At 46.5% G+C, this 15,205-nt stretch overlaps 1 protein-coding gene across 1 annotated transcript in view; it reads right to left on the bottom strand.

The window, feature by feature from the left end:
• Positions 1 to 8,599, bottom strand: part of SLC9A9 (solute carrier family 9 member A9) — a 485,438-nt gene extending 476,839 nt beyond the window's left edge. Inside the window, exon 1 of the mRNA XM_081137930.1 lies at positions 8,288 to 8,599. Coding sequence (XP_080994056.1) covers positions 8,288 to 8,462 — 175 coding nt within the window. The 5' untranslated portion in view covers positions 8,463 to 8,599. The remainder of the gene's footprint in view (positions 1 to 8,287) is intronic.
• Between the last annotated feature and the right edge of the window lie 6,606 nt (positions 8,600 to 15,205).

Below are 15,205 nucleotides of genomic sequence, written 5' to 3'. Positions count from 1 at the left end.
CGACGCTGAAGTCGCCTGAGCACGGCAGAGCCGAGGAAGGAGAGGGCCTGGCGCCGAGGACAAGAGCAGGCTGGGACCCGCCAGCCCGAACGCCGCTCTTCTCTGGACTTCTGGTTACGCGAGACAATAGGTGCCCGTATCGCCAAGCCTTTTTTAGTCAGGGTTTCTGTTACTATCAGCTGAATGCATCTAACAGATAAAACATTTTTATTTTTTTTAACAAGTGATTGTGCAAAGTCCTAAGGAGCCCTAAAGGAGAGACCAATCCTCCACCCACCAAAGTGTTAGGGAAGGCGTCACAGAGGAGGTTCTTAAGGATGGGTAGGAGTTCGCCAGGAGAGGACAGGGCATGGACTGTCTAGGGAGAAGTCTGTGGAAGTTATTGAGCTCAGCGCGAATGCGGCACGCCAAGCAGTTAGGCGTGGCTGACGCAGCGGCTGAGATCAAGGGCCCGCACAGCTGAAGAACGGAGGGTGTCCAAGAAGGGAAAGTGTTGGCCAGAAGATCTTGTGGAAAAACTGAGTGAGTTCTTAGCTGGCCAGCAGATTTGCTATGTTTTGTAGCAGAGGAAACTGCATTTGGAGACAATTATCTGAAGGAAAAAAGAGAACGGCAGTGCGGCGAGGACATGGAGGGGAAGTTCACGTTAGAAACATTTCTACTTATGTGAGGAAGAACCCAGCAAAGGAGGTGAGGAGAGGAGTTTCGAGGTGACAGCAATCAAGTAAAGCCCAAGGAACAGTGTCCTTTGGCACGAGCTGCACTTTTACAGTGGGGGGCTCTTTAGGGCAGGGAATCTGTGATGTTGCTTCAGTCATGCAGATAGAAGAATATGAACGGGGGCTTCAAATGCGGGTGAAGAAGGAAACAGTGTAATAAACATCCTTAGCAAGCCGCTCAGCGCCAGCATCTAACTCCTCGCCAGTGGCCACAAATCTTCGTCTTCAAGAGGCGTCGCCACAATTTTTAACTTTCTACTTGACATTACCCACCTGCCCATCTCATCAAGCTTTGTCGCTTAGCTGGCGTAGCGAGATGATATGGATTTGAACTTCCAATGCTGAGTGCATTTCCTAACATGTCCCCTTCAATACCATCTGCTTGGTTAGGTCTTTTGCTCTTCTCTGCCCTCCCACCAACCTTCTAAAGTCACAGGACTAGAGGGAAGTGTGGGTGTTGCTATAAGAGGACACAGTTTATTGCTCTCTGCTGGCTCACTGTCCACTGGTTTTGGTGAGGGAAAGAGTCCCGTAAGGGTTTCGGAGCAGGTCTGGAGTGCCTGCCAGCAAGAGGGTCCCATGGTATTCCCCGGTGGAAAGTGGTCCACGGGGCTGCTCCACCTGGGGATGTCTCCGTTACAGCCTTTATCTTCTCCTAGGACAGACACATGTGGAAATGACAGAAAGTCCCAACATTGGAACTTCCACCACAGTGGGGTGTCCAATGTTCGTTCCTGTCCTTATTGCAGGACAACACACACACGCACACCTGCATGCACAGAAACATACACAGACACGAAACACAGCATACACAAACACACACACATTTCCCAGGACTCTGGGATTACTAGCATAGCATTATGGACAACTTCTCCAGAAATGATTTCACCACCAACTTCTACATAATCTAACACTCTTCCTTGCAACCCTCTTAAGAAGTCTACAGAAGGAATATATAAAGTTCTCTAACTAGATACATACTGACTAAAACAAAATTATTTCATGCTTTATAATATTTACACAAAACAGTCTATTTTTTCTCAAACCAGAGTTGGAAACACTACAAAGTATTGCAAAGAGCAAAGTAGGGAGGGACCAGGGCTCCCACCAATCTGCGCGCCGTGCCAGTGAGGAGCACGTCAGTGCCCAGCCAGCCCAGGCTTAGCCCCGCAGGCTGCGCAACGCTGGGAGAGCCCAGGGGCGTGATGAGTCCACCTTCAGTCTCTCCCCCAAACCCAACTGAATGGCACTAACATGTGATGAAAGCCTACAGTGCAGGATGCACATGAACAAGACTTTCCCTTCTCAAACTGTTTATAGCACCTTCCACTCCCATTCTGGCCACTGCTGTAAGCCCAGCATGACTGTGGGCTCGTCACGTGGGAGCAGGGGCTGCCGGTCAGCCACGTCCCTCTCCCCAGCATTTCAACCAGGCGCTCAGCAGGCTGGGTTCCCCCTGGGCTTTCTGGGAGGGACAGGATAACAACCTAACCCCCCGCCTTCCCCAGCCTTCCCCTGTTCCGACTCCTGAGAGAGTTACATTTCACAAGCAGACGCTGGTGAGAGGACATATGGCCAACATTTGAGAGCACAGGCTGTCTGTCAAACCTGGTGTTTTTGCCAATTATTCTGCAGAACCCTGGCCAACCGTAAATGTCCGAAGTTTCCATGTCCTTATGTGCAAACTAAAGGCATCGTGCACACTGAGCATGGATAGAGTGAGTATTAGCAGTAAGGACACCGTGATTAGATATCTCAAACTCTTCCTCTGGAAACTTCCAAGGCACCAGCACCTGGCAGAGAGAATGTGGGTTCATTGTCCTGGGTTGGACGCTCGGCCTTCTTGGCTAATAGCAAGTCACTTTTTGGCTCTGAGTGTCAGCTTCCTCATTTGTACCATGAAAGTGGTAATACCTCCCCCAAACGCACAGGCATGCACACACAGCCGGGCGCCTGACGCCGCTGGCCACATACAGCCAAGCCTCCAAGTCTGAGTCCCAGCCGCGCATTGAGAAGGTCTGTGACCTTAGGCAAGTTACTTAAATTTTTGGTGCTTCAGTTTCCCCACTAGAAATGGTTGCTGTGAGGATTAAATGAGTTGGCATATGTAGAGCACTTGTGACAGCAAAGCTCCCACCCTCAATGCTGTCTGTTAGCAATTATTAGTAGTAGTATACACTATTTTGATTTGCTAGATGTTTGGCAAACATGAGTTCGCCGTGTCCCCACTTCCCTACCGTACACCTTGAGCTCAGTTTAGACTCTACATAACCTCTGCAAATAGTCTGAGGCATGAGCTCATCGCTGTGATGAGCAGCCATCTGCTTTAGAGCTGAGAGGGACCCTCAGACACCTCACAGCCAACTGCTCAAAGGGCCCCCTCTGTGGCTCCTTAGGGACACAGGAGCCCAGAAGAATAGATAGGAGGCTCTGTTCTTAAAATTCACCTCTGGAAACCTACTGGGGATGTGCCGCTGATTTCCCACCTTTCCAGCCTCTCTTTGGCTAACACTGCACAGCATGGGAAGCCTGCCCTGAACTCTGCACCTCCTTCCAACCAAGCTCTTTATACCAAAAAGGAGGGCAAGTGAGATCAGTGGGCTCTTACCCTCATGACTTTCCTGCAGCATCCTCCAAATTAAACCAGAGTCACTCTGATCTTCGTGTGCCAGGCGTCCACCAAGCCCTGAGCCCTCGGATAGTCCTCACCACTCCCGTGGTGTGACTTGCTCTCCTCACCTTTGAGAAAAACTCAGCAGTGTGTACCACATGCCCCTTCCGGAAGCAGAGTGGGACCAGGAGAGTGACAGTGGTGAATGACACTGGCCAAGACCCTGGCTGGGAGCAGGGGCTGGGCGTCGTGCCCACAGGGTTCTGGGAGGAAACTGGCTGGATTGGGGTGGCTGAGACATAGATGTCTGGGCTGAAGGCAATCTTGGTCTGAATTTTGAAAGACTTTTGCAGCTGAAAGGGAGCTTAGTAATATCTATCTCCTTTCTCCCTCATTTTACAGATGAGAAAAGTAAGACCAGAGGTAAGTCACTTGCACAAAGTAATGCGCTTAACTCAGGAAAAAAATTCATCAGGATTTAAAAACTCAGATTCCTGAGAGGATCCAGTGCTTTCTCCACGAAGCTGCTACATCTGAAACAGTAAAACACCTGGGGAAGGGCCTCCCAGGCAGGGAAGGCCGGGCAGTGGCCTGAGCCTGTCCCAGGGGCCTGGCAGTCAGCAGGGCAGGGCTGGACTGGGCAGAAAACAGGGACAGCCGGGCGGAGCCACACTGCGTCCAACAGCCCATTTTATCCTGAGGCCCCTCCGAGCAGTGCTAATAAAACTGATGCCTTATCATTGTTTAAGAAAGATAGTTTTTGCCCGGCCGGGTGTGGCTCAGCGGTTGGGCATCGACGTAGGATCCAGGCGATCGGGGTTCGATTCCCGGTCAGGGCACAGGCCTGGGTTGCGGGCTGCAGCCGATCAATGACTCTCATCATTGATGTTTCTATCTCTCTCTCCCTTTCCTTTCCTCTGTCTGAAATCAATAAAGATATATTTAAAAAAAGAAAAAAAGAAAGATAGCTTTTAACCCTCTCTGATTCACGACATAACTATATTTTCTCTAAACTTTGAAAAACATGCTGCTGAGTGAACTAAATTGGCCTTATTACAGTAGTGAGTATATTCTTAAGATTCAGACATAATTTCATAGTTTAATATGACATGGTTTAATGAATTAAAAATCTAAACTTTGTGACTTAAAATTTCACTTCTGCCCACTAAATACTGAACAAAATTTCCACATGAGTTCAGAGGCTGTGCCATGCATTGCAAGGCCATGAAGCCAGAGGGGGAATTCTAAGAGGTTTCAGTTGCTCTGTTCAGCCCTCAAGCGCAGGGCAGTGTGAATGCCCTATGAAGTGTGGGAGCCCACAGAGATGTGTAATGGAGCTCTTAGTGCTATCAGGACACAGGGGCAATTTTTCTTTTATGAGCAGGAGCAGGGGATATGGGCCCTAAGTGAACAGCACTAAGTGCATCAGCTGCTGTTAATCAATATTTGGACCATTAATAGTCATTTAAGCTTTTAGTCCAATTTCAATGACTATCACCATGGCGTGTATTTCAAACCAGTTACAGACTCTTATCCTTCCAATTTGAAATAATGAGAGCCAGAGAATGTCATGAGTCACAATTACCCATTACTGCTCCTGGTGAAGCAAAAATATTGTTAGAATGTTGCCACTAATTTTTAAAAGCATCCGGTGGCTCCTAATACCAAGAGAAAAGTTATTTTTCATATAGTGGATTATTTGTATTTGGAGTAGCAGATTTATCTCCAAAGAATAGTGGAATCAAACAATATATACAGTATTTTAAGGTTAACAACTTGGAAATTGTTTCTAACAATAAGCAAAAGAGCAGTTAAGTGTTACGTTTGATCAGTTTTCTCTCATTTTACTTTAACTGCTCACTTCCTGAGGCCCAACTCCCTAGAATGTTTTAATTGGATTCTCCCGCATACTGATAAAATGCACCAATATCTATTATGTCTTCTAAAGGATATTTGGAACATACCAACCAATCCCAGCAGGAAGGCAGACGGCAGCTGGGCTGAATATTACATGAAATTTGGTGTTTTAGAAACACAGCTATGGTTCTTAATACAGAGGAAAGTGACACATTATACACAAAGCTGGTGAGAGCAAGAACAGCATTGATTCCAGCAGAGGGTCTCCTAGCCACCTTCACTGGCAAGCATTGGGTACAGCATCGCAAAGGCTTAGAAGATGTTTCATCACCAGCAAACCTATCTGTAGGATGGAGACGACAGAGGGGCAGTTAGCTCTCAAATGTTCGTCTCCTTTAAAACTCTTTAAGTTTACATTTTAACTACAGTTTTGTTTCTTTCCTTCCCTGTGGGTTATCACCATGACCCTGGAGGGACTCCAGCAAGAACCACGAGTTCCATCTGGAAGAGGCAGGGGCCTGTAGGGTCTTATTCTGCCGCTTCACTCTTGGGCCTCCTAGAAAATGGGATCCGTCTCACCAACCCTGACAGCGACGTGAGGGTGCGTCTGGGGCTCACAGCACCTTCCCTCTCCAGGATGATCACTGAGAGAATCGACTCATTGTGAAATACCTTTGGCATCTCTTGGAGATGGAGGTTGAATCCCAGCTCAGCAGCTAATTACCTAACCTTTACCTCTGTAAGTCTTTGTTTTCTCTCCTGAGAAAGGGTGTTGCACATACGCTCTCTAAGGCTACTTCCCAGGCTGTGAATTTCAAATCCCTTTAGCTACTGAGCAGTTTTCACTTGGCATCTCCTTTCCCCTTATCATTTAAAAGTGTTTATTAGAAAGTCCCCTCTTGCTCCTCTGTTGCAGTTTCGCTATTTTGTTACATCACTGACAGAAAGTCCCTAACAAGCTTTGAGATATAACACTTAGGTCATCCCTAAAGAACTATGAGAAGTCACTAATGCCGTCCAGATGGGCTATTTTCAGAGGCGATTGGTGAGAGCGCTTTAAAGATGAGCAGGAACCTGATTAGATACTTGGATGAGAAAAGCACATGCATGGACTCTGACATGAGTGGCTATTAAGTTTGGGGAAGTTACTTTACTTCTTTGAGATTCAGTTTCTTCCTCTGTATAGTAAGAGCTGGAGAAGATACCCTCTAAGATCCCCTTACATTCCAACAACTTTAATTCTATGCCAACAAACACATCAAACAGCACTAAAATAAAAGTATTTTCATTGATTAATATGGCTCAAGATAACTCAAAAATAATCACAATTCTAGTAGTGGAATAGTAATGTCTCCACAATTTTATAAGCCTTCACATTGCTCTGTTTTAGAAATTGCTTTCAATAATTTTTGCATAAAATAAATTCTGAAAGGGTAGAAATCAGACAGTTCAACTTAATCTCACTCTCATAAACTTTAAGTCCAAACTGCCTTAACAATACGAAACCTAGAGAGAAATACTATTTCAACTACAGTGCACTGTGCTAACATGTTATCACTTCAACCACAATTTAGAAGTATTTCGTGGAGTTTTTGAAGGTTAAAGATAATCTGGACATTTTCAGGTTCAAAATAAAAGTTACATTTATTTGTTGTGAGTACAAAGTATACTTTTATTTTAATAAGTCACCAAATTTAATCAAAAGTTTCACACAACAGTATCTCTATCATGGATAAGTTGAAATTGGTAAATAAGTCATAGTTCAAATTCAGGGCCAGGAAGAAATCTTTCTCTATAATAAACATTCGTAATTTCAAAATCTGTGTTGTTTTGCTAAACTTTGTATAGCCTTTTAATTTAATGCCTAGAAACACATTGTTTCTGGCCCCTCATATTACATCCCATATCCTCACTGATTATTTATTAGCCGAGTTAAGAGAAAGATTCTGCATTGATGATGGAGAAGGGCCAGTGCCTAGAACCTTGGGCTTGACATCTGACAACATCGCTTTCTTTCTGTTTGACTGTTTCTCTTCGACCTGATGGGGGCTGCCCCCCTTCAAGGGAGACCTTTGCTGTGTGACTTAACTTTGCACCCTGAGGGGCTCAGCACGTCAGGAGCCGCACTGCTCAGCCTGAGCTCAGCCGCCTGCCACAGGCTCTCACTCTGAGGCCGCCGCATTTCTTACGGTCTCTGATCTTGACAGCCTCCTTCTTATCGGGACACCGCTGGGTTAGCATGTAAACCGCGCACTGATCCCGTCCCCTGAACCTCAGGCTTCGCGACTTCCAAAACGATGGAAGCAGAGTGTGTAAAAGCATATTCTTTGCTGTGAATCATGGCAGTGCTGCTCCGGTTTCCATTGTGTTCAGAGTTCCTTTCCTGTGAGGTCAGTGTCTAAACCACTGGTGCCTTGGATTTCACTTTAAAGGATGAGTGTATAGCCTAGACAATCTGTCACATTTTACTCGGAAATGAATGACATGTAAATTACACAGGAAGAGCAGCACTTTGAGGGTTGAAGGTGTTAAACAAGTGCATCCTCCCCGCAAAAAATACCAATAGTGACCAATTAGAAGGTCTGAAACCAGGCTAAGAAATAAAAAGCACTGCATAAGGAAACTCTTGTGTATCAGAAGGTAGAACATATAATTAAAATGGATTGGGACACAGTATTGCAATAGGTGGGTGGGGTGCGTTTCTGCAAGTTTTCTTTTTGAAACTTGTTGACTTAAGGGGATTTACTCCAGACATTTTTGTGATGTTAGTCTAGAACTTTCTAATGCCCCCGGTCCCTCCTGTGCCTGCAGGCATCCTTCCCAGGTCTAACGTTACAGAGAGCTCCAGGTCTGACTCCGCACGTGACAGAGGCCCCGCATCTGTCACAGACTCGCCAGGTGCCGCCTGAGAACAGGTCGGTGACACTCTGGGCAACAAGGCAACTGTCAGCAGCTCGCCTGCAGAGGCGCCCCCGTTACGCGCAGCGCCTTCCACCAGGCTGACTCCCCGGCTTCCCCCAGCTTCCACTCGGCCCCTGCGCAGGGGTCCCCAGGTTCCCAGCGACAGGTTTCCCACCAGCCCTGCAGGGTCCCCACTCACCGTACAGCATCGCCCCTCCGGTCTCATGCAAGAAGCGAAAGCGATGGTTTTTAAACAGCCAGATGGTGAGAATGGTCAGGATGAGCAGAAAGTTGAAGACCAGCAGCTCCACGGCCCCCTGGTGCTGGAACCGGTCCTCCCCCTGCCCCGCCCGGAGCCGGTGCGGCTGCTCCATCCCGCTCAGCCGGTGGCACCTGGGGAGGGCTGTCGGTGGGCTGCCGGCGCCCGACGGCGGAGTAAACAGGCTGGGGCCCTGGGGAGGGAGCCCGCCGGTTCACACGGCTTCTGGTTACAGCTTCCTGCTTCTGCCTTAAAGCAGCCCCGTCGCTTTTCCACTGGGCGCCTTTCAGCCCGACTCCCACCGCCTGAGAGCACTTCCTTCGATGAAATTACCTTCCACGTGGGACAAGCCTCTGATCTTACCGGTTCCAACAAGTCTTCTTCCAGCTGCATAACTGGGGAATTGTACATAGAGAATAAGACGGATCCCCTTACGTCAGCAACATTTTCTAAGTTCAAAAAGCCAGTTCCTGAAGCTCAGCCTCACTCACACGGGGTTCTCCTCCCCAGCCTAAGCCTACCAGCCTGTGGGGATTGACAGCTCTAGTGTGAGCTAAAAGGACTTCACAGGGATTTTTGTTTTTAAATTGAAAAGCAAGAAAGAATTTAGTATGTGACTGTCTCTTTGTTTGACTTTATATAACAGGCGGTCACAAGAGCAATATTCAAACTCTGAATCAATTGTTCTTCTCTTAGCGAGAATAAATGAAAGCAAACGGACAAGAAGAGATTGTGTCCATCTCCAGGCCGTGCTGCTCGACATGTTAAGTCGAGGAAGGAGAGAAGCGGAACAGCACCTCTGGAGGGAGACACGGTGCAGCCGCCCTCAGTAATGTCACGCTTGGGTTTCTCTCTGTAGGGCTTCCGGCTCACACATCCAGGAGCACAGAAACCTGGCGCGCGGGAAGGCCCCTGTCCCGCCCCCGAGGGGCATCTTCCCCCGCAGGGGAGGCCGCGCAGCCACGGCCCGGGCTCCATGGCAGTGACTTCAGCTCCGGCAGGCTGGAGCGGTTCGGGTTCATATTTTTGCGCTTCCCGAGAAGTTCAAGGCGGTACTCGACGGGCCCTGCTGCCTCCTTAGCAGTCGCTATGATTTGTTTGCCTCCGTGGTTTTGCAGCGCAATTAGAAACGTCCCGGGATGCACGGGGTTGTCATCATGTCACGACGTTATTATAGGTCAGGAGTGTTAATCATCTAGCGACCCCACACGTGACAGAAGTAATATTCAATTTACACAGTACAAGTGATTAAGTGAGTAGGACGAGTCCAAATGCTCCTCAAAAGGTCTTGTCACCAAAAGCTAGGGGTCAGGCCCGTGACACATTGGGAGCTCAGGGCTCCGTGACAGCCGCTCCACCCGCCAAGGAAGGCTGGCGGCCCAGCCGCAGCTCTGCAGCGTCAGCCTGTTTGCCTTCTGCAGCTCCCCAAGCTGGCTTCCTCCGGCTGAGCTCAGCAGGGGGTGTTTACTGGGCTGCAGATGTTCTCTAACATCCTGCCCTTTTGGGCAGGCGTGTCTTTGGTGACTAATATTCAGACTGCTTTGAAACCTGTCCGCTAGTGCTTGCAGCACTTCACTAGCTTTGCCAGCAGGTTCTACCTTCATCGCTTCGCAGCCCCACAAGTCTGGACTTGAACTGTTCGAGTTAGGAGACAGCTCAGATTCCAAACCTGGCAATGTCATGTCTTTTTCGGGGTGAGGGGAGATGATCTTTTAATTCTTTTGGTTCCCTTTAATAATGAGCACTCCATCTCAGTAGCATAAACTGTCTTGTGTTGTCTTATTAGGACTTCCAGTTTCACGTCTTATGCAACGAAGCGACTCCGTGAGAGCATAAAGGCCCTTACAATATTTTGATGGGCTCTTACTTTGTTGTTTAGAAGTTCTAAATTTCATGTCAACATACTCAACTAAGTATATTTCTAATAAAAATAATACTCACAGCTTTTCTAGAAAAAAACTGGTAAGATCGGCACAGTGGGTCTTCTTTCCCGTGTGGCCACAGCTGCTGGGGCTCAGCCGGGCAGCCTCCGTCAGAGCTGCTTGGCCACAGTCCCCTGCATCCCATTTCACTGGTCCGCATTCCCTGCAGCGCCCCCTGCAGTCATTTGAATCTGTGGCCCCTGGCTTATTCCAGGAGGGGAACACATTCACTATTCCGTTGTCCAATTCTGACTCTACTTAACATCGGGATGAACAGCTGAGAAGAGAGAAGGGCTGAGGTAACTTCTCCAGTTCTTTCACCCAGAAAAGTATTTCAATTTCTTCTAGTTTATGTTTTCTTATCAGAATGTCACTTTACATTCTGCTGTACCAATAAAAGTAAGAAAGTGAAATAGAAACACACAACGTGTTATATACTTAGAAAATGTGCTAAGAAGTTTAATCTAATTTAATATTCATAAAAACACTTCTACAGATGAGGGAGTTAAGGTTCAGAGAGGGTTAGTAACATACCCAAGGATGCACAGAGAGTAGGAATAAATTTACATGTGAGGTTTGATGGCCTTAAGATGCATTTCAGCTGGGGTGACCAGCTCATCTTGACTCATCAGAGACTTTCCAGGTTTTAGCACTCACAGGTGAACCAGGATAGTTGGTCATCCTAATAGCCAAGGTTCCCAAATTTCCCAAACCCTGTACTGTCAATAACTGTTCTTCATTAGATTCCTGAAAGAGATATTTATACAAGGAAGAATACCAATTAAAAATGAAGGCATTGTTTTGTTAGTGATGACCATAACTACTAATGCCAGCTTCTCTGAGGAGGTTGGGCTGGAACCCAACACTTAGGCACAAGGCCCAAAGAAGAATTCTTGATTGTCCTTTATCCCAGTCTTAACACCTGCTGGCAACTGAGTCACCGGTCCTTGCTGCAAGATGCAAATGCAGGTGAAAGAAAGTAAAGAGAGAAACAGGACTGCCCAGCCTATTGCAGTGAGCACGCCCTGCCCCAGCCTGCCCACTCAACCCCATGGGAGGACACACTTGAAGAGAGGAGCCTCCCAGGCAAGGTAAGCTTGTATAGCACCATAATCCCACCCACTGGTGAATGTGACCAGTTAGAACCCACAGACGGTGTTTGAGTATCTAACCAAGTATTTCGGAGCTCCTTGCTCTCGGAGAGGACAGTGGAGATTGTGGGCTCAGAGCATAGAGTAGGGAAAATTTCCTCGGTCAAGGAAAATGCTGAGAGCTCCCCTTCCCTGCTCCCTCGAGCCCCATCCTGACCAGTTTTAGTTCTCTCTCCATCACTGAGCTTAACAGAAAATAATAGTCACCACAGACCCTGGGTTAGAGCCTCATTCTCTGGGTCTCTCTCCTGATATGTATTCCTCTCTGAGGCCAATGAGATGAGAGTTTCATATTTTGCCCCCCAATGCTCCTGAAATGAGCCAGGACAGAACTGTCATTAAGTTTACTTGAAGGCCTCACAAAGCATTCAACCAAAAACTCACCCCCTATTCTATTTTCAACTCACCATTAATCCATCTGTTAGAGTCATTAAACGAGGCAGCCATTGGACTGGGGTGGCTCTAATGCCGCGGTCACCTACGCAAGCAAACCAAACCTGAGCCAGAGTCAACGCATTCAAACCTGAGAAAGTGAAATTGAAGAGCAACCCGTCAGCAGCAGCCAGTCAAGCTCCCTGAGGCACGGCACCCACTCAGGCGACGGCCAAGCACATCCTTTCCTTCTTCATTCTCCCTCTTCCAAAGCTCCTCTCCCAGGTCTTCGCGGTGGAGTGCTCTGGAACATTCTCAGTGTGGTGCTGCCCCAGTTTGAATAAATGTATGCTCCAATGAACTCTTGACAATTTTAAGTCTCTTAGCTTCCCCAACCCCCCCCAATTCACAGGTGGGTATAAAAATGTGCCTAATTTGAGCAGTATGAACCCCTCCTATTAGCAGATTCTCACAGAAAACCAGAATTCAAAAATTTTACAAGAAAGTTAAATTCGATAATAAACACTTGGACAATATTAAGTCCCAAAGAAATTCAGTTCCCTTGTTTTTCTTCTTCAGCCTCTGCCAAGTCTGGACCACTGGGACCCACTACCATGAACCTGATATAACCTCAGGTTCATGTTCTTCCCAGTGCTCTTTATTATGGTGACAAGGTTAAATAAAGGTCACTGCAAACTAGTGAAAATGGGAGGATTTGTATAATTTTATTAAACAACTCATATACAGAAACATGTGCGGCATGAATGAGGATCTCTTCTTTCTTCTACCAAGCAGGGTGTGTTCCGGACATGCTCTGAGGAGGGAAATTGGGGGTACAGACATCACTGTGTTCCCAGGGGGCTCTCTTCTCTGGATTGTTGGTCCTTGGTGCCCAGGAGCACAAAAGTAGGTCTCCATCCAGCGATGATCAGAGAGGGGGGGAAGCCCTTCCACTTGCATTGGATAGCACTTGCTGGCCTTGCCCCAGAAGCACATACTATATCCCACTCTTTATTTAACCATTTCTTCATTGAGGAGTCCCAAAGCTGCACAGAGCAGTAGAAAGGCAAGCCTGGCATTGTGCCTGAGATCTAGCCACCCCATCCTTCTGCCATGGAAGGGCCTGGCCTTGCAGCTAAAGCCTCAGAGGGAGGAGAGTCACAGCTAGATATCCTCCGATTCCTAATTCAGCCTCTTCTCTCCCTTTGTCCCCAGCCTTCTATCCACAGACCATCACCCTTGTTTGTTTTTTGTTTTGTTTTTTGTAGAGGGCACGTTTTCAAGAAATGTTCAATGTTACGTGTCAATTATATCTAAAAGTGTAAAATGTTTAAAAAGAAAAGGAATAACAAGTTTCAGTTTCCTGGTCCCTGCTGCTGTCTTGTACAAATGGTCAATTGTGAGAACAGTGTCACTCACTGGCTTTTTCTTTTGTTCCATTTCTGTTGGCCAGTCACAAGGCAGGGTGAGTGCAGGCTGCCCACAGTAGTTGGAACCTCCAACCCGCCCGGATGGAGGCTTCAGAGAAGAAAGGAATATGACCTCGGGAGCAGCCCAGAACAGGGAGCGCAGATGCAGAACTGCCACTCAAGCCCCAGCTTGTTGTTTTTTGTTGTTTTTTTTAATCTTTATTGTTGAGAGTATTACAGATGCCCCCTTTCTCCCCCCCTCCCCCATTGCTCCCTCCACCAGGATCTCACCCTGCCCCAGGCCTTCACCACCCTATTGTCTGTATCCATGGGTTATGCACATATACACATAAGTTCTTTGGTTAATCTCTTCCTGTCCCCCCTCCCCCCTTCCCTCTGAGATTCGTCAGTCTGCTCCGTTTCCATGCCTCTGGTTCTATTTTATTCATCAGTTTATTTTATTCATTAGATTCCTTGTTCATTTATTTTTATTTTTAGATTCAATTGTTGATAAATATGTATTTATTGCCATTTTATTGTTCATATTTTTTATCTTTTTTCTTCCTTTTGTAAAATATGTGTTTATTGATTTTAGAGAGAGAGGAAGGGAGATGAATAGAGAGATAGAAATATCAATGAGAGAGAAACATCATCTATAGGCTTCGTCCTTCACATCCCCTCCTGGGGACTAAACCTGAAACCTGGGCATGTGCCGTGACCAGGAATCGAACCTGTGACCTCTTGGTTCATGGGTCGACCCTCAACCACCAGGCAACAACTGCCAGGCTCTTCTTCTTCTTTTTAAAGAAGACCCTTCAACATTTCATGTAGTACTGACTTGGCGGTGACGAACTCCTTCAGCTTTTTCTTGTCTGTGAAGTTCTTTATCTGACCTTCAGTTCTAAATGATAGCTTTGCTGGGTAGAGTAATTTTGGTTGTAGGTTCTTGCTTTTCATCACTTTGATTATTTCTGGCCACTCCCTTCTGGCCTGCAAGGTTTCTGTTGAGAAATCAGCTCACAGTCTTATGGGAGCTCCCTTGTAGGTAACTAATTGCTTTTCTCTTGCTGCTTTTAAGATTCTCTCTCTGTCTTTAACCTTTGGCATTTTAATTATGATGTGTCTGGTGTGGGCCTCTTTGGGTTCATCTTGTTTGGGACTCTCTTGTTTTAATGTCAACTTCCTATAATCAAAGACCTGAGAAAATTGATTTATTTGATCTCCTATTAAGCGTTCATGTGGCAAATTCACATTCTTCTTAAAATATAACCCCCATGTCCTACAAAGTCTGACCTCACTAGCTAAAAGATATTTTGCCCTATGACTTCTCTGTTAAATTTTAAAAATTTTACATGAATTAACAAAGAAGGGCACCATGCCTCTCACCTGTCCCTAAGCTCTACACTTTTCTCCAGTGTGAGGAGGGGCCACAGGGGAAGAAAAAGCCAATTTCCTGACAAGGAATAAACTTGGAAATATTTTTCTGAACTGAAGTAGGTAAACGCCCAGCAGATGTGGATAAAAATGCCTCTTAGTTCCCCTAACTCTGTCCAGATCCAGCCTGTGAGGCAGCCTCTGCTGCAGGACATCTCAGTGTGGGTTCCGTAAAGCAGAGCCCAGACAAGGACTCAGGTGCAGGTTTCTTCAGGAAATGATCCCGGGAGTCCTAAGAGAGGAAGTTCGCACAAAGACTAAGAAGTGTCATTTTTCAGAAATAAAATGTTAGCCTTATTGTAGCCTAATCTTCCCCATTTTACCTGTATCTTACAGGACTCTGCACTTTGAAACTTTAATAACTTAACTTACAGATGTGATCAGAACATTCTTTAAGCAGCACTGAAGATGAATTTTATTTATGCTTAAGAAAATTAAATTACATAAAAAATTTATGACAAACTCTATGGGTCTCTTAGATAAAAATGCAAGTCTTGCCCTATGGTCAGAAACATTACAGTCCATATCACCTGTGAAGAGGAAATTCAATCTGCTTTGAAATATTATTTT

Source organism: Miniopterus schreibersii (assembly GCF_964146895.1).
Source record: "Miniopterus schreibersii genome assembly, chromosome: 5".
Lineage (NCBI taxonomy): Eukaryota > Metazoa > Chordata > Mammalia > Chiroptera > Miniopteridae > Miniopterus > Miniopterus schreibersii.
This window is presented reverse-complemented; position numbering and strand designations above follow the sequence as displayed.